Source organism: Desmodus rotundus, chromosome 3, assembly GCF_022682495.2.
Source record: "Desmodus rotundus isolate HL8 chromosome 3, HLdesRot8A.1, whole genome shotgun sequence".
Classification (NCBI taxonomy): Eukaryota; Metazoa; Chordata; class Mammalia; order Chiroptera; family Phyllostomidae; genus Desmodus; species Desmodus rotundus.
The window spans coordinates 19212635-19231001 of NC_071389.1; the positions used below are offsets into that span (position 1 = coordinate 19212635).

General features: G+C 41.1%; 1 protein-coding gene across 15 annotated transcripts in view; it reads right to left on the reverse strand.

Annotated features, from left to right (window-relative positions):
- PUM1 (pumilio RNA binding family member 1) overlaps window positions 1–16765 on the reverse strand; it is a 117143-nt gene extending 100378 nt beyond the window's left edge. For 13 of the 15 annotated variants that reach the window (XM_071220864.1, XM_071220863.1, XM_071220862.1 and 10 more), the window contains exons 1-2: window positions 16641–16746; window positions 11910–12283 (exon numbers count right to left, since the gene is read on the reverse strand). In XM_071220864.1, the coding sequence (XP_071076965.1) occupies window positions 11910–12272 (363 nt within the window). In that variant the 5' untranslated portion in view covers window positions 12273–12283; window positions 16641–16746. Of the gene's footprint in view, window positions 1–11909; window positions 12284–16640 lie in introns of all 15 variants that reach the window. The other 2 variants (XM_024554486.3, XM_024554485.3) reach the window with 1 other exon arrangement.
- Window positions 16766–18367: the final 1602 nt, after the last annotated feature.

Consider the following 18367-nt stretch of genomic DNA (forward strand, 5'->3'; position numbering starts at 1 on the left):
CTGCAGCTATGGGCAACTGGTGTTTGGCAGCTTCATCATGACAATGCACCCACTCATATCTTATGCAGAGTTTTTTGGTGAAACATCAAATCACCCAGGTGATTCAGCTGCCCTACAAGCCCAGATTTGGCATCCTGCGACTTCTGACTTTTCCCAAAACTAAAACCACCTTTGAAAGGGAAGAGATTTCAGACCATCAATGAGATTGAGGAAAACATGACAGGGCACGTGATGGCAACTGGGAGCACTGTGTGAGGTCCCAAGGTGCCTCCTCTGAAGGGGACTGAGGTATCACTGTCCTATGTACAATGTTTCTTCTATCTTAACTCTTCTTCAATAAACGTCTCTATTCTTCATATTACATGGCTGGGTACCTTCTGGACAGACCTCGTATACACCAACAGAAAAAAATGGATAAAGAATACTCAGAAAATGTTGGTGGAACTTTAAATTGGTCCAATCTAGCTGCAGAACAATGTGGAAATACGTATCAAATTCTTAAATAAATTGTTTGATCTCTCAATTTCACTTTGTAAATATTTTACTTCTGAATTACTCCTACTGAATAATTATTGAATTATTGAGAACCAAGATGGCGGTGTAGGTAGACACACTGCGCCTCCTCGCACAACCAGAACTGACAGAGAATCAAACGGCAAGGAAGTCCGACACCAAGTAGATAAAAAAGAAACATACATCCAGACCGGTAGGGGGGGCAGAGATGGGCAGCCGGGGCGGAGAGGACTTGCGTGGCTGTGGCAGGACCAAGACTGGCGGAGTGTGGGACAAACGGGGCAGGCAGTCTGACCACTAGCAGACCCTGCGGCCCCACATTCGCACAGATAAACTGAGAAGGCCGGGCTCAGAGTGGTGGAGAACGGGGCAGGCAGAGCGGCGGGTAGCACCCTGCGGCCCCACGCTTGCACACAGATAAACTGGGATGAACGGCGGGGAGCAAAGCAGACCACGTAACCCAGGGCTCCAGCGCGGGGAAATAAAGCCTCAAACCTCTGATTGAAAACACCCGTGGGGGTTGGGGCAGCAGCAGGAGAGACTCCCAGCCTCAGGAGAAGTCGTTAGAGAGACCCACAGGGGCCTAGAGTGTGCACAAGCCCACCCACTCAGGAACCAGCACCAGAGGGGCCCAGTTTGATTGTGGGTAGTGGAGGGAGTGACTGAAATACGGAGGAGAGTGGAGCAGGCACCATTGCTCCCTCTGGGCCCCTCCCCCACGTACAGCATCACAGCGCAGCGACCAGCATTACCCAGCCCCGGTGAACACCTAAGGCTCCGCCCCTTTAAGTAACAGACGCACCAAGAAAAAAAAAAAAGGCCCAAATGACAGAACACTTCAAAGCTCCAGAAAAAATACAACTAAGCAACAAAGAGATAGCCAACCTATCGGATGCACAGTTCAAAACACTGGTTATCAAGATGCTCACAGAATTGGTTGAGTTTGTTCAAAAACTAGATGAAAAAATGAAGCCTATGCTAAGAGAAACAAAGGAAAATGTTCAGGGAACCAACAGTGATGCGAAGGAAACTGGGACTCAAATCAATGCTGTGGACCAGAAGGAAGAAAGAAACATCCAACCAGAACAGAATGAAGAAACAAGAATTCAGAAAAATGAGGAGAGGCTTAGGAATCTCCAGGACATCTCGAAATGTTCCAACATCCGAATTATAGGGGTGCCAGAAGGAGAAGAGGAAGAACAAAAAATTGAAAACTTATTTGAACAAATAATGGAGAACTTCCCCGATCTGGCAAAGGAAATAGACTTCCGGGAAGTCCAGGAAGCTCAGAGAGTCCCAAAGAAGCTGGACCCAAGGAGGAACACACCAAGGCACATCATAATTACATTACCCAAGATTAAACGCAAGGACCTACATCCAAGATTACTGTATCCAGCAAAGCTATCACTAGAATGGAAGGGAAGATAAAGTGCTTCTCAGATAAGGTCAAGTTAAAGAAGTTCATCATCGCCAAGCCCTTATTATATGAAATGTTAAAGGGAGTTACCTAAGAAAAAGAAGATCAAAAATAGGAACAGTAAAAATGACAGCAAACTCACAGTTATTAATGGCCACACATAAAACAAAAACGAGAGCAAACTAGGCAAACAACTAGAACATGAGGGTTGTCAATAAGGGAATGGGAGGGGGAGAGGGGGGTAAAGGTACAGAGAATAAGTAGCATAGATGATAGGTGGAAAATAGACAGGGGGAGGGTAAAAATAGTGTAGGAAATGTAGAAGCCAAAGAACTTATAAGTATGACCCATGGACATGAACCATGAGGGGGGAATGTGGGAGGGAGGGGGGTGGGCAGGATGGAGTGGAGTGGGAGGGGAAATGGGACAACTGTAATAGCATAATCAATAAATATATTTTTTAAAAAAAGAAAAAAAAAAGACTAGAACAGTTCCAGCACACCACTTACAGAGTGGTGTCATTATTACTTCTAGATACATTAGAGAAGTATTCAATACAAAATAGAATCACACCTAGATCTCACTGGAAATACTCAACCTATCCTAGTAACTTCTGCTCAACACCAAAATTTTTTTCAAAGACTTTTCAATTTCTTTTCAGAGAGGGGGAAGGGCAGGAGAGAAGCTTCAATGTGTGAGAGAAATAGGTTGCCTTGATGCCAGACCAGGGACAGGCCTCCAGCCCAGGTATGTGCCCTAACCAGGACTGGAACCAAAGACCTTTCCTCTTGTGGGATGACATCCAACCAACTGAGCCACACAGGTCAGGGATAAATTATTATTAATTATTATTATTATTGTTGTTGTTATTATTTAGATTTTATTTATTTACTTTTAGAGAGAGGGGAAGAGAGGAAGAGAAACATCAATGTGTGAGAGAGACACTGATTGGTTGCCTCTCACCAGCCCCCAACTGGGGACCTGGCCCACAACCCAGGCAGGTGCCCTGACTGGAAATCGAGCCAGCAAGCACTCAATCCACTGAGCCACACCAGCCAGGGCAAAAATTTTTTTATTAAAAGAGATCATTAGTGTAAAGGAGACCATTGCAATGGAAAAAAAGTTAAATGATTTCCAAGATCTTTTCCAACACCAAAATTTCACTGGAAATGTATCAGCCTATTCACTTTTATTCAATATGGTCAACCAGCTCTTAATAGAAGATGTAAGGTCTTTTTTTTTTCTTTTTTAACCTATAAAAATGTCAGAGTTTGAAATTTGGAAAATACAAAATGTACAAGAAACCAAATTACCTGTAATCTTCGTATCCACACAAACAAAAGAAGTATTTTGTTGTATTTCCTCCTAGTCCCTTTTCCAGGTACATCATCACTCTTAATAAATACATAGGGCTTAAAGCTATTTTATAGAGAATACTAATAAAGGAACTGTAACACAAAATTCCTCTCTACAGCACCCACTTCAATATAGACGCTCACTGACATTCTCATTTTAAAACAACTTTCTTTATAATTTCTTCCCCCCTTCATGAAACTAAGTTTCTTCAGAGAAAGAACAATATATTAATTTCATCCTTTTTCATTTTGCTAGGCTTCTGACCCATATAAATAGTGTCTTCCTAATTTGAACAATTGAGGAAAAAAGAACAATTTGATTTGATAATTCTTCACAAATTAAAGGACTTTTTTTAATTAACAGCAGGTATGGTGCTTTTAAATACATGCAATAACTAGAATTAGGTTAATGAACTGTTCCCTTGTTGAAGTCCTTAGAGAATGTTCTTTAATACAGAAAAATTATTTGTCATTATCACATCAACTGACTGTATATTTATGATATCTAAACATACAGCCCCCTGAAAACACCCGTTCTCTATAACTTAAACATTTCTCTTTCCAGGGCCATAAACAAGATATTTATGCTGTTAATCTGGGGGGCGGGGGGGAACCTCTTTCATCACAGATGGAAAAGAAAGGTATATTAGCCCAGTAAAACTTGTCACTTGGACAAATCCAAATTCATGGTGTAAAGCTGTAGATAAACTAACCCTCCTTACCTCTATTTCTAAAAAGCACTAGCACCACTGAAATCTGTTATTTTTTATCTGTAGAGGCAGAAGCACCTTTAAAAATCTTTAGGTACTCTGTCCTGGCTGGTATGGCTCAGTGGATTGAGTGCCAGCCTGCGTACCAATGGGTCGCCAATTCAATTCCCAGTCAGGCCCATGCCTGGGTTGTGGGCCAGGTCCCCAGCTGGGGTGCACAAGAGGCAACCACACACTGATGTTTCTTTCCCTCCTTCTTCCCTCCCTTACCCTCTGGAATTTTTTAAATCTTTAGGTAAACAAAAACTTGTACACAAATGTTCACATGCTTGTAACAGCCAAAAAAAAAAAAAAAAAAAAGGTGAAACAACCCAAAGGTCCATCAACAGATAAATGGATAAATAAAATGTGGTATATATCTATATAATGAACTGTTATTCAGCAAAAAAAAAAAAAAGAAATGAGGTACTGATACATACTACACCACGGATGAATGCTTAACACTCACTAAGTGAAAGAAGCCAGTCACAAAGGGCCATATATTGTATATCTTCATCTGTATAAAATGTCCAGAAGACACACTCATAGACACAGAAAACAGACTGGTAGTTGCCTAGGGCTGAAGAGCAACTGCTACTAGGTCCAGGTTTGGGGAATGAGGAAAATGTTCTAATACTGACTGTAGTGATGACTGCACAACTCTTGTAATTTACTAAAAACCACTGAATTATATACTTTAAATGTGTGAATTATATATAATGCAGTTATTCTAAAAATCTTTAGGGCCCCTAATTTCCACAAACTTGAAAGTTTTCCTGATAAGATTTGTAAATATATTAAGAAAGGCACTTCAGCCCCTCAATGTGGCTCAGTTGGGTGCTGTCCCACAAACTGAAAGGTCCCTGATTTGATTCCTGGTCAGGGCATGCGCCTGGGTTGCAGGTTTGGTCCCCAGTCAGGGCATATGGAAGGCAACCAGTCGATGTTTCTCTCCCTTTCTTTCTGCCCCACTTACTGTCGCTCTAAAAAAAAATTAAAAATGCAAAGAAAAGGGCGCCGGCTGGTGTGGCTCAGTGGATTGAGTGCCAGTCTGGAAACCAAAGGGTTGCCAGTTCGATTCCCAGCTGGGGCACATGGCTGGGTTGCAGGCCAGGTCCCCCCAATGCGGGCATGTGAGAGGCAAACACACATTGATGTTTCTTTCCCTTTCTCTCTCCCTTCCCCTGTCTAAAAATAAATAATTTAAAAAAAAAAAAAAAGAGAGAAAGGTACTTTAACCATAAAAGAGCACCTATTAAGGGCAATAAATAGACTAATCCATGTCTGCTAAGTCTTCTGGAACCATTAATAAGACACTTTAAAATCAACCGTTCTCAAAAATATTACATGAAAAGATATGAGTAACATTTCTCTGGAGAAGGTCCAATAACTCTTCAACTGCAGACTTTATCACCACCGTACACCCTTCAAGCCTAAATTCTTAAATCAAATTCCCAAATGTTAAACTCCCCTATTGCCAATCACTGACCACCACATCTCCCAATATTCAAAGCAGGGAGCAAAATGCCCCTGCTAGCATTCCACTAGGCTGAAGCCACACTCCCATATTGGCTCCTTACTATACCCAGAAGATAAAGAAACGAAGTGTAAAAATAGGGAAGAAGGGGTGAGGAATCCCTCAACAACAGCCGCAAAAAAGACACACTATTACTTACACTACCCCCAACTCTCTCGGCTTCGTGCTGTCAGTCCTACATTCCTTTGGGGGTGTCAAGCCACTTCCCAAGAGTGAACAGATAGCTTCTAAACTTTAAGTATTTTGTCTACAATACCCAGAAGCATAATTCTGTACTCAGGCTCACCCTGTAGAAAGTATTCAGTAAATGCTGTTGCCTGGGAGAAAATGGACCCATGCACAGAAGATGTATCTCTTCTGCAAGTACAGAGAGGTGTGATGGAAAACACTACCATGTGACTTTACAGTTTACAAAGCACTTCAACCATATCCATAACTGAAATCTGAAACATAGCTTTTCCTAAGTAACTACTGTTTTTCTCTTACTAAAAATCTCACGATTCATCCCATTTCCCTCTTTTCTTTGGCCACAGGGGTACCCTGAGAAAATTCTGTAACCTACCACTCTAGTTATATTTCTAAATTCTGTATTTACCCCCTTTATTTTCCTGACATACCCTTATTTTCCCACTGTTACATCTCAGTACTGCCAATCCCTTAAGTTTTTTCCTAATTCCACACCAAAGGCCTTTGAAACAAACAAAAATATATCCTAAACCTCTGCGAGTTGTCGTCTACTCGGCACCTACAATCAAGTACCACACAGCATCTGAGTGAATACTTGCAACGCTGGAGACGAATCTTAACATAGGAAGAGTTATAGTCAAAGAAGGCCTACTGATGGTCCTTTTGACCAAGAGCATACTGTTAAGTTTTTGTTAACACCAAATACAATTTGTGTAACGGCTCTAAGAGGACAGATGGAAAAGAAAACAAAAGATGAGAGCATGAATCACTCAGCTTATCACATGATGTTAACTAAATGCCACTGGCCCAGTAGTGGGGGTTTTAGCAATCTGCCCAGAAAGTCAAGAGACTCATGGTCTAACAGTCATTCAGCAGGAACAACAGAAAAGGATCTCCAGGGAAAGCCGAAATTCCCAGGGTGGAGAACACTTGAGCTCCCTCCCAGTGTAACACAGCATTTATGGATTACAAGTATAAGGAATTCTCAGTCACTGGAGAGTAAGAAGGATAAACATGTCAAAGATGGGTTCATAATACCACCTGAAGATGGCAACACCAAGTGGAAGAAAAAGGGATACAAATACAACCAAAGAAAAGATTCATCCACAGAATTTTGCCTGGCAATAAAGAATTACCTCCTACCAGCTGCCAATCACTGTGGACACTGTCACATCCTAGCACCAACACTACAAGCAGAAGTGAGAAAGCTCTGTAGAGTTGTCTCTAAATATTCTGCCTCCCAAAGCCAAGTTTCTACCTATTTCTGGCCCTTAAAATCCAGTAGAGACCATAGTTCAACTGATCTGATCAATCTTAAAATGTTTTCCCTATTTCATCACCCACTTTATCTCACAGAAGTTCACAGAGAAAACATATTTCACAATAAGAGAATAAAACTATCATAACACGTCAAAGGCTTGACCTTGGCCTTTGCATAATGAAAACTTTAATACTACTCAGGAAAAAAAAGTTATAAAAAATCTGGTAAAAAAAAAAAGTAATTTTTTGAATTTTTTTATTTATTGATTTTAGAGAAAAGGGAGAAGGGCAGGGAAGATGGAATGCGGGAGACATAGGAAGAAGAAAGGAAAGAGAGAAAGAGAAACATGGATCTGTTGCTCCACTTACTTATGCATTCATTGGTTGATTCTTGTATATGTCCTGACCAGGGATCAAACCCACAACCTTAGCGTATTGGAATGATGCTCCAACCAACTGAGATATCGAGCCACGGCAATTTGTAAATTATTTGTATGTAACATTTAAATTATTCACTTAGTTAAGAAGGTATATCATCTAGTATTCTGTAACTTTTTTAAAAGAGTTTATTTATCTTTGCAGAGAGGGTAAGGAAGGGAGGAGAGGGAGGGAAACACTGACTAGTTGCCTGGCACACCTGCCCAACAGCAGGCCAGCCCACAACCCAGGGGTGTGCTCTGACAGGGAATAAAGGGGGTTTGCTTTGCAGGACAACACCCCAACAACTGAGCCATACCGGTCAGGGCTAGTGTTCTGTATCTTGATCCACATTGTCTTATTTACTGTGGGTAAATTTAACAGACAAAAATAAATACATTACTTTTCCAATGGGACTTCTTTCCTTCAACTACAAAGACCTCAATTTGGCCCCAAAATGGAGGCTTTTAAGTTTTCAAGTATACCAACTACAAGCATTTTTTTGTATTAAAACAAGTGGTAGCCCTGGCCAGTCAGCTCAGTTGTTTAGAGCATCATCCCAGTTTACCAAGGTTGAGGGTTCAATCCCAGTTCAGGGCACATACAGGAAACAACGAATGAATGCATGGATGGGTGGAAAAACAAAGCAATGTTCTCTCTCTAAAAATCAATCAATAAAAAAAAAAGAATATATAAAAATATGATAATGTTTATAATCTTAATGTGAGAAAAAAACAAATACAGAAAGTCCAGAGAGTCTGCGAATGTTACAACTTTTTAAAGTAAACATACAAACAAATTTAAACATCCTTCCTCACCTCAAAATATTATTTTATGGTTTCTAAATTTCATCTAATTTTAAATATTTCAGTGTACTGCATATTACATCAACACATGTTCTCAAGCTGTTAATGTTCAATTCATTCAATGGCCCCTATGCTACTAATCTGTCGAGTTTCATACTTAGAAAAAAAACTTAAATATTAAAAATTCAGTCATATATATTTTTTGGCACAGCTTAAAGAGCTCACTAGTAAAGGAGGGGAAAACTCAGACACTAAGAGGACTCCTATACCAGGCAGGAAAATCCTAACTCTAAAAAGTTAAAAATGTTTTAGGGTAAAAAACTGAATGCTAATACATCAGAGTAATATTGAGAGAAATGAATGTAAACACCCAGCATAATAAATAATACCCTTCCCTCCAACACTGCTGGTTTGCATCACAGCCTGTGATATGTTCTTTGCCAGCTCATTGGTGAAAGTATTCTGACAATCTGACCTTAAATTCTGTTCTATTATGCCAAAAGGCTTTTGTTATTTTATTTTTAAGAGTTTATTTATTTATTTTTGAAGAGAGGGGAAGGGAGAAAGAGGAGAGAAAAACATCAATGTGTGAGAGAAAACATCAATCAGTTACCTTTCGTACGCCCCCAACCAGAAACCTGGCCCACAAACAAGGCATGTACCCTGACTGGGAATCGAACCAGCAAACTTTTGGTTACCAGGCCAGCACTCAACCCACTGGGCCACACCAGCCAGGGCCAAAAGGCTTTTTTAAAGAGGCAAAGGAAACAGGTACACCAAAAAGGAATAGCCCTGTGGTATTGCAGAATGTGCTGGCAATAAAATCACTTTAGGTTGAGTCATTTTGTCTCAATAAAGATAGAGGTAAGTTTCTCACAATTACTACTTAGAATACACATGTAATAAATTTAAAACTGGGGAAAAAATAGACGTTAGCATTATTGCTCTTGTGGGGGAAAAAAAGGGAGGGCCCTTGCAATTACAGGAGAAGAGTCAACATTATTTGCATTCATTTCCTTATTATCAAGTTTGTTACTCTAAAATTCAAGGAAAATAATTATTTGAGTATGTTACTTGGAATGTGTTACTTTGTTGCAACAGTTTGGTTTGGTTTATTTTTTAAGGCTAGAAACACTCCTAGGGAGGGAAAAATATACAGAGAACATGGGCACTGGAATCAGAGACCTCATTTCAAAACCAGGTTCTACCTGGTAACTACACTTCATTTTCTTATCTCTCAAAAAAAGGATATTACTTCCCTCATGGGACTGAGCATTAATTAAGTACAGGAAATATATAGCCAGTGCCTAGGACGTAAGTGCTCAGTAAATTTATCTATCATCATCAGTGATTCTCAATCTCTTTTGTACTCCTACCTGACAGAGAAAGCCTCTTACTCCAATCAGTAACAGTAACTCCGCCTAGAGATAGATACTAGAGATAGGCCCCTCCACTCTTCAACTACACTACACTCAGCACTGCTGCTTGTCCAAGCAGCCTCTACCTGTTGCCATGTGTTCCCCAGCAGGACATTTGAGCTCTAAGTTCCAATGCTTTACCTGGTACAAATCTCAAGAAGTTGTGTGGTCTTCCCTCATTCAATCAAAACAAAAATTTCAGACACCTCCTGGGAAGGAGGCATGAAAAATAGAAGAGTCTCTGCCCTGGAACAGTTCAGTTTTAATCCTCAGGAGGTGAGATCAATACCAAAACCAATAAATTATAGCCCCGGCTGTGTGCCTCAGTGGATTGAGCACTGACTGGCCTGCGAACTGAAAGGTCGCTGGTTCAATTCCCAGTCAGGGCATAGGCCTGTAGTGGGGGCCAGGTCCCCAGTTGGGGGTGTGCAAGAGGTAAGATCGAGATGTATCTCTTGCACATGGGTGTTTCTCCCCCTCTTTCTCCCTCCCTTCCCCTCTCTCTAAAAATAAATACATAAAATCTTTTTTAAAAAAACAATAAATTATAATACAGTATAATGACCGCAGGAGAGGTAATTTGTAGGTGACCAACATCTGCAGCATAGCAGCTACCCTCAGTTCGCTAGTGTTGTTCATTACACCATGCGTCCAGCCCGACAGAATTGTGTTGTGATGACTCTGATTTAGCACTTCCTACTGGGGGAGTGGGGGGAGTCTGTCTGTCTCTCTACCTGTACAGCTGCCTAAATCTCAAGCTCAATATGTACACATGTATACTACTAAATTGAATTATCTTGTCCCCAAACCATATCTCCCTCTGTATTCATCTTCCTGTATTACTTCACTTTCCCAAGGACCTTAGAGTGCCATCCATATGTTCTTTCCCGTTGCTCGCACCAAAACTATTAGAGTAGTTATCCAATAATCTCAGCCCTTACATACTCCAATCCTTTACTGCCAACAGTCTTCCCAAAACACCACTAAAAGCCACCCCATACATCCACACTCAAAAACCCTACTGCCTACTGAAACTAATCTTAGCCTGGCACTCAAGGCCTGTATTTTCATGACAACGTCCTTTTACCCCAACTTTATTTGAAAGTAAAAGGATTAAGGACTCATACATTCAATAAATTTCTTCTGAGACTCTATTATATGCCAAATTCTATGAACTGGGATACTGAGTTGAATAAAATCTGATCCCCTCCTATAAGACTCCAAGCAAATCAGAAACAAATGCCTTAGTAGTTACATAATGAAGATAACAAAGTGCCCTAAAGTCTCACAAGAACCCCCCCATACCTCATACTTGTCAGTACCCCTCACCTACACATAGTAGGTACTTAGGAAGCAGCACTGACGTTGATGACTGTTCCGGTAACCAAGACTTATGACGAATGTGCTCAACGAATTTCTGTTGGAGGGACAAGCACAACTGAGAACTCAGACTTGCAAGTATGCTTGTCCCTAACTTGTTTCTGAAGCAGAGCAGAAGCACTAGTGACAGATGTCGGTTATTTTTGCTAGTCAGTAGTCAGGTAGTGGCAATTAAAATGAACCTTGGCAAATTCAAGCTATGTCCAATTTCAAAGAATAGCCTGTTTAAAACATCCTAATCCTTTCATCACTATCAGGAAGTCAGGAAACACAGATCAGGCTAAACTCTTCTCAGTAAAATATGCTGTGTTCCTAGCTACAGTTCTAGATCAGTAAAAGCATGTTAAAATCAACCAAATGAAACACGTTTGTAGAACAAGAAGATAAGATGGTTAAAACCTAAAAGCCACATCCACTCCTGTGACACAAGACATTAGATACGTATCAGTTCCATTTCAAATAAATTTCACTTGAACAGCTGATTTGTTATCAATTTCCTACTTTCAACTAATAACATCTTAAAAATAAAAATCACCCACACCCAACAGGAAAGGCTCTAAAATATGTACTTGGGCTTTAAACAGAATATGTCAAGAAAAAAGTATTGTTTAAAAAAGTATGCCCAGAAATGCAATGTGCACATTAAAACAATCTTAAGTCCTTTTTAAAATGAATTGGTCATTTACTATTTAGCCCCAAAATGCTATATGACAATGTTAAAACAATCATCCTTTAAAACAAGTGACAGTTTAATTTAGACTAATTGAAATTAGCAATTTAAGCTTTTGAAGACATTCACTAAAAGCAGACATCCTACATGGACAGCGATTAAAAAAGAGTTTCAAAGCTGAAATAGTGAACTTTTTTTTACCTGATGTTCTGCATGAATGTTATCCCCAGTTGGCCATCGATGTTTGCTATTATTATAGCCGCCTCCACCACTTCCTCCTCCCCCAAGCTGCTCACCATGCTGCCTCTGAAAGAAGTAGTCCACCATAGCGTCGTCCTGGGAACGGCCTGCAACTCCTATGGATCCTGGGACAGGGCTGGAGTGTGTCCCAGCTGCAAGAGCCTGATTTGCAGCTGGTTGTGGCTGCGCTTGCGACCCTGTTCCAGATGTCAAAACAACAGGCATGTTGGGATTAGCTGGTTCTTGAGGGTGATGTTTCAGGTGGGGGCTGAAAGAGTCCTGCCAAAGCACTGCTTTTCTCTTCAAGACACATGCAACGCTCATTCCACCAACACCTAAGGACAAACAGGTTACAAATGGTTAAAATTTGCATTTTTTTACACATTACTTGACATACACCCAGATAAAAGTAAGCTCCTCCATGTCTTTTGCACTGCTATCTACAACTAGTTTATTACCAACAAGCTAAATATTTTAAAATACTCATATATAACACAATTTTCTAAGCTAAAATCTCCATTTTTAAGTTGTTGAGGGTGTGTATGGAAATAAACGTAGTTGGTGACAGGTAGCAGAAAATGAATAGAGATCAGGCCTCAGTACAGCAACTTCAGAGAAACGTGTTGTTATCAGAGGTAATAGCATAGGATTAGACTTCAGTCAGTGGCTCCACCCAACTTATTTACACCTTAAGGTAAATGTGGCAAATACTTTTAAAATGAACAAGAGCTTTATAAAATATCACCTTACAGCTGAAGCAGACATACAGCAATAAACCAAACAAAAATCCAAATCCCATATATAATTAGCAATGACTCAGATTGTGTAAAACTTGACAAGACCCTTTAAAATATTCAACACATTCATAGGGTGCTCCTCGAAAAAACAGTAAGGCCCCATGACCTAGAAGAGCAACAGAATGTTCTTAGCCTAAAACTTGTCTTCAGCTGCTGTTGATTGGAGGGGGCGGGGTGGGGTGGGCGGAGATTCAAAATTTTTACCAATAATTTATGATTATAATTGCAATCACATCATTATTTCATTAGTACTTTGACTCCTATTAAGAGGATGAGCCCTGTGGCTCAGTGGCCTGAGTGCCAGCCTACAAACCAAAGGGTTGCAGGTTCGATTTCCAGTCAGGGCACATGCCTGGGTTGCTGGCCAGGTAGGTCCCCAGTGGGGGGCGCAGGAGAGGCAACCACACAATGATGTTTCTCTCTCTCTCTCTCTCTCCTCCTTCCTTACTTCCCCTCTCCCTAAAAATAAATAAAATCTCATCCTGGCTGGTGCAACTCAGTGGATTGAGCGGTGGCCTGTGAAGCAAAGAGGGTGAGACCAAACAAGATACAAACACTTTGCTAGGGAAGAGAGTCTCACTGTTAAAAAAAACCCTCAACACAATAATTGTGCAGCAAATATATTGCAGGCATTATCTAATCATCTCCATTTTACAGATAAAAACACAAAGGAACAGAAAAGTCATGTGATGTGCCCAAGGCCTCAGCTAGTGAGTTGCAGAGAAGGGATTCAAACCTAAATCTGTTTTGCACCCAAGCCTACCTTATCAACCCCATGCTACAGCCCAGTAAGTCAACATAAATACGATTTCTCTCACTTACATCTGCTACTCTTTCTTCTCTGGAAGGTTCAACAAAGAATCTCCAAAATGTTATTATGAAACATTACTACTTAAGTTTCTTAAAATCAAAAACTACATGTGTACATAAGATGTAACACTTGTCATCCTGTAGGTGCTGAAAAATTGCTACAAAGTAATTAATCAGTGACCAACTGGAACGCATCTGTCCGCAGACACTAGTCTAGTTTCAAAGCTAATCAACTTGCTACAAATTACAAATGCCTTCTCTCTCCCTAGCCAAACTGTGACATTTCAAAAACAGACTCATGAGATTTATGAGAAATCCATTATTTCTTTATTGAATAACTAAACCACCTGATAAAGATCCATTTGCTTCTCACAACTAATTCATGTTTTGAAGTCAGAAGTAAAAAGTCACAATGAAATCTGTAATTTGTTCAAAGCCTAATTTGGAAATGCCTGGTCTGTTAACAATTCCAATCCATCAGAACCTTACTAGGGGCCTGGGCTCCTCTAGCTTTCTAGACTTCAGTTTCTGCTTTCGTGAATTGAACTGTATTCATGGTTAAGTGCCAAAATCATTAAGTCACTGCTGTGTTTACCACAGGTCTCTGCTAAGTGCTAACCATCCTAAAGCCTTCAGTTTGATTTTCAAAAGAATTCACTGCACTCTTATTACCAACAGTAGCCAGTTCCGCTTTCTTCCACAAAGGAGTATCAATCTAACAGTCTTTGTCCAGAGCAAGCCAAGAATCCCAAATCCCAAGTTTTACCATTAAACTAGCAACCTCTTTGAGCCTGGCTCCTCATCTAGAAAATGGCGGGGGGGGGGGGGGGGGGGGGGATCCTTTCTCTATGCCTCACAAGTGTGTTTTTTAATCAAAATAAAATAGATGTAAAAGTGTTGATAAACCAAAGTCACTATGCTGAGACCCCAGAATTCAGTTACCATCAGTGAAGGCAATGGCACTCCAGTCCCTGAGAGGATTCCTCAAAACAGCAAATGCAAGCTTTTCTGAAATAAAAGATTTGCCATCACACTTATCTAACCAAGCATTTCCATATGAAAAGGGTGTTTACCACTGAAACACTTTGAACACAACTTCATTACCACAAGGGATGTGGGGGGAGAGATGCCTATAAAAATGTTCAAACAAAACAATTGGCTTTTGTAGAGCTATCTGTATGCCCTGAGACTTCCTGCTTTACCTAATGAGGCAAGGCAGTTTCCCAAACAAGAGAAAACCTGGCAGAAGGGACAGTGTGAAAGTAGCAAATACCTAAGCAATTAACATATGCCTTGGGTAGTTTCGTAATTAATATCTTGGCAACTATAGCACAAACTTTAAATCAGTCACTTAAATATTAGAAAACATTTACACTGCTGATACCTTTTAGAAAACCCTCAAAGCCCACTAAAAAGTTATGTGTAGCATTTGAAATGTGACTTGTTTTTTTACAAATGGAACATAATAATAATAAGTATTTTAAGCAACTAGAATTAAGGGCTGATTCTAGTTGCTCTTCCACAGTTCCAAACTGTTTACATCAAAGGTTTTAATAACACTCCTAGATTTTATTTCAAACAAAGGAACACAATTTAATCTCTCTCCATGGCTCACCTTTTTCCTACAAAAATGCTTAGTATTTTAAAATCTAGTAGTGTTTATTTTCACCACACTGAAGAAAAAAACTATGGTCATAAATTTATTTTAAAACAGTTCATCTCAAACCCAAATTAAACTTCAAACAACTGTGTGGCCTTGGACAAAATAAATTCAATTGTGACTAAGGCAAAATACTAACTCAAAGTTCAGAATCCAGTATTTCCCAAAGATCCAGATAAACAATCAACAGCCCCCAAGAGTGTTTTATAAAGTTAAAATTAGCAATGGAGCAAATGTTTGATATTCTGCTTACTAAACCTGCATCAAGAGCCACATATTCTCGGAGGTTTGTCTTGGTTTTTGTGTTTTCCCAAAATAAACAAAGAGCTAAAGGTACAAACCTATTGCTTCCAAAGTAAATGACTTTTCAAAAGAACCCCCAAAAAGTCTCACAAACTACCATTCTTAATCCCAGGACGAGTATGAAGCGAATGAATTGCTACCGACAACTAAAAACAGTGCCTTCGTCATTGAACAATTAAAAGTAACAATCCTTCAAGTTACTTTCCTGAAGATAAACCCTCCCTGATAATGGGTGTGTGCGTGTTTTGTTGGGGGTTTTTTCTTGTTTTTTTTTGGGGGGGGGAGGGGGGAACTAGAGAGGGGAGAAAAAAGTTACAGGAGCAGATTCCTCGCTGGGAGTGGTACTGACAAGTACAATAAATGATCTGTGTTTACCAAGAACGTTCCTGAGGACTAAAACTATCTCGGATTGTGCATCTGTTTTCCTACTACCGAGGGGTGGACCCCTCTTTGAGTTAGACGCACCAACACAGGGAGGCTCAAAGAGGAAGAACCCACCAAAAACACCAGCTCTCGCGAAAACAAAAGGCCACAAGCACCCAGGAGCCTAAAAAAACGATCTGAAACTTCCTAATCGCCACTTCTCCACATTTACGGCTCGCAAAGTTCCCCCATGGTGGGTCTCGCCCTAGACAAGGGCCATGGCTGCTCCTAAAGCTATTTATTGTTCCTCCTGCTCCGGCGCTGCCACGGAAGCTCAAGAAGTCGAAAAATCCAGGGTGGCACGAAATTACACTTCATGGCCACACAGAACACTCGGGGCTGCACAAACCCATCGAAAAAGCAACCGCAATGGCAACATCAATCTTTGGGGGTTCCAAAGAGGCCGAGCAGAAATGTAGAGGGAACCCCTATGCCCTGGGCCCCGACGTAAACCCCCGGCATTTTCCTGGTTTCGATCCCGCTCCCCACCCCATCCCTCCTTTGATAACAATAGGGGCCTTGCTGCTGACTCCAAAACATGTACAAGGAATATCGAGCGAGAAGCCTCAGCCAGGGCCCCGGCGGCTTTTCTAAAGCCCTTCTCACCCCCCAACCGCTCTCAAACACCAATACAATGGGACATTCTGCTCGCTGGGGGTCCGGAGCAGCGTTTGGAGCCGGCGGGGTGCGGATACTCACGGGCGGAGCGGTAGGATGCGGATGGATTTCAGCCCCCCGATCTTCTCTCTCCGGCGCTCTCGCTCCCCCTTACCTTTCACTCCAACAACATGGCGGCCCACTGGGGACTGGGCTGGCGCGGAGCATCATGGGATATGCTCTGGCCCCGGCTCCGGCGGTGGCGGCGGCATGTGCGGAGCAGGCAGGCGGCTCTGGAACAGGTTGCCTGGTTGCCATGCCAACCCGAGGCCTGTGTGAACTTGGGGAACTCGCAGGCAACACGAACGCAGCTCACGCGAGTGCCCGCCTGCTAGGCGAGCGCGCAGCCGCGGATAGAAGGCAAAGTCCCGGGGGCCCGCACAGGAGCGCGCCACACGGAGCTGGGCACGCGGGGTAAGGACAGAGACGATCCACTGAGTGAACTAAGGGAGTCTAGACACGGCACCTCCTGCTCCCGCGCCCTCCCTTTCACCTCCGGATTGCAACAGGCTGCAACGTAAATGGACGCTTATTTGCAAGGTTCTGGCGTGACAGGTGCAGGGATCAAAACCCTTGCTGCAGCTTTTTGGTTCTGTTGCTTTTTTAATCTTCCTGTCTCCATGGCCCCATTTGCAAAATAAAGAGTAAAATGAAAACGGCTACCTAAAATTGCCATGAGGATTAAGTGAAATAATATATGTAAAGAGCTGAGGTACAGTGCCTGGGACTTGTAAGCAGAACCTCTCTACATAATTTGCAGGGTCTAGCGCAAAATGAAAATGCGGGGTCCCTTGTCCAAAGTTGTTAAGAATTTCAAGACTACAATAGCAGAACCTTAAACCAAAAACATAAGGCTGACCCTGTTTGTGAGGACTCAATCAGTGTTGTCATTCTGTCCAGTTTCAAAAATGAATAGAAATTTGGCCATTTGATGAAAGTGATTTTTCCAATCAGTAGTATTTGATTAAATATAGTTATTCTCTCTCAAACTAAACCCAAGCTGGATTAAAAGCTTAGGCAAACCTCAATACTCAGAGACCAGAAAAAAAGATGTATGGGAGAAAGCTTTATACCTGGAGGAGGGAAATGTTCACAGTGAATCAAAATCAATTAAGTCATTTTAAAAATTAAAAGAAATTTAGCCCTGGCTGGTGTGGCTCCGTGGATTGAGCACCGGCCTGCAAACCAAAGGGTCGCTGGTTCAATTCCCAGTCAGGGCACATGCCTGGGTTGCTGGGCCAGGTCCCCCCCAGCAGGGGGCTTGTGGGAAGCAACCGCACACTGATGTTTCTTTCCCTCTCTTCCTCTCTCCCTTCCCTTCTGTCTAAAAATAAATAAAATATTTTTTAAATTAAAAGAAATAGAAATATCTTTACAGTAAGAAATGCCAGCAACAATGAACAAATGAGAAAATAGTTTTAAAATATTTCAATATACATGGTAGACAAATAGTGGATCTTAATGATAAGTACAGAATTTCCTAATCAATTAAAAAACAGAGATCCTAAAGATACATAAAAATCACTAATGGCCAATAAACACAAGTAATAACTAACCCGGGGCTGACAGATGAGATGGAGAGGGACTGCTAGTGGGAAAAAGGTGTTTTTTCGGGGGGGATGGGGTTTGAAAAAATCTTAAAATTAGATTGTAATGCTGGTTATACAACTCTGAGAATATACTAAAAACTACTGAACTGTGCACTTTAAATGAGTGATGATTTTGATATGTGCAATATATCTCATAAAGCTATAAAACTGAGAAATGCA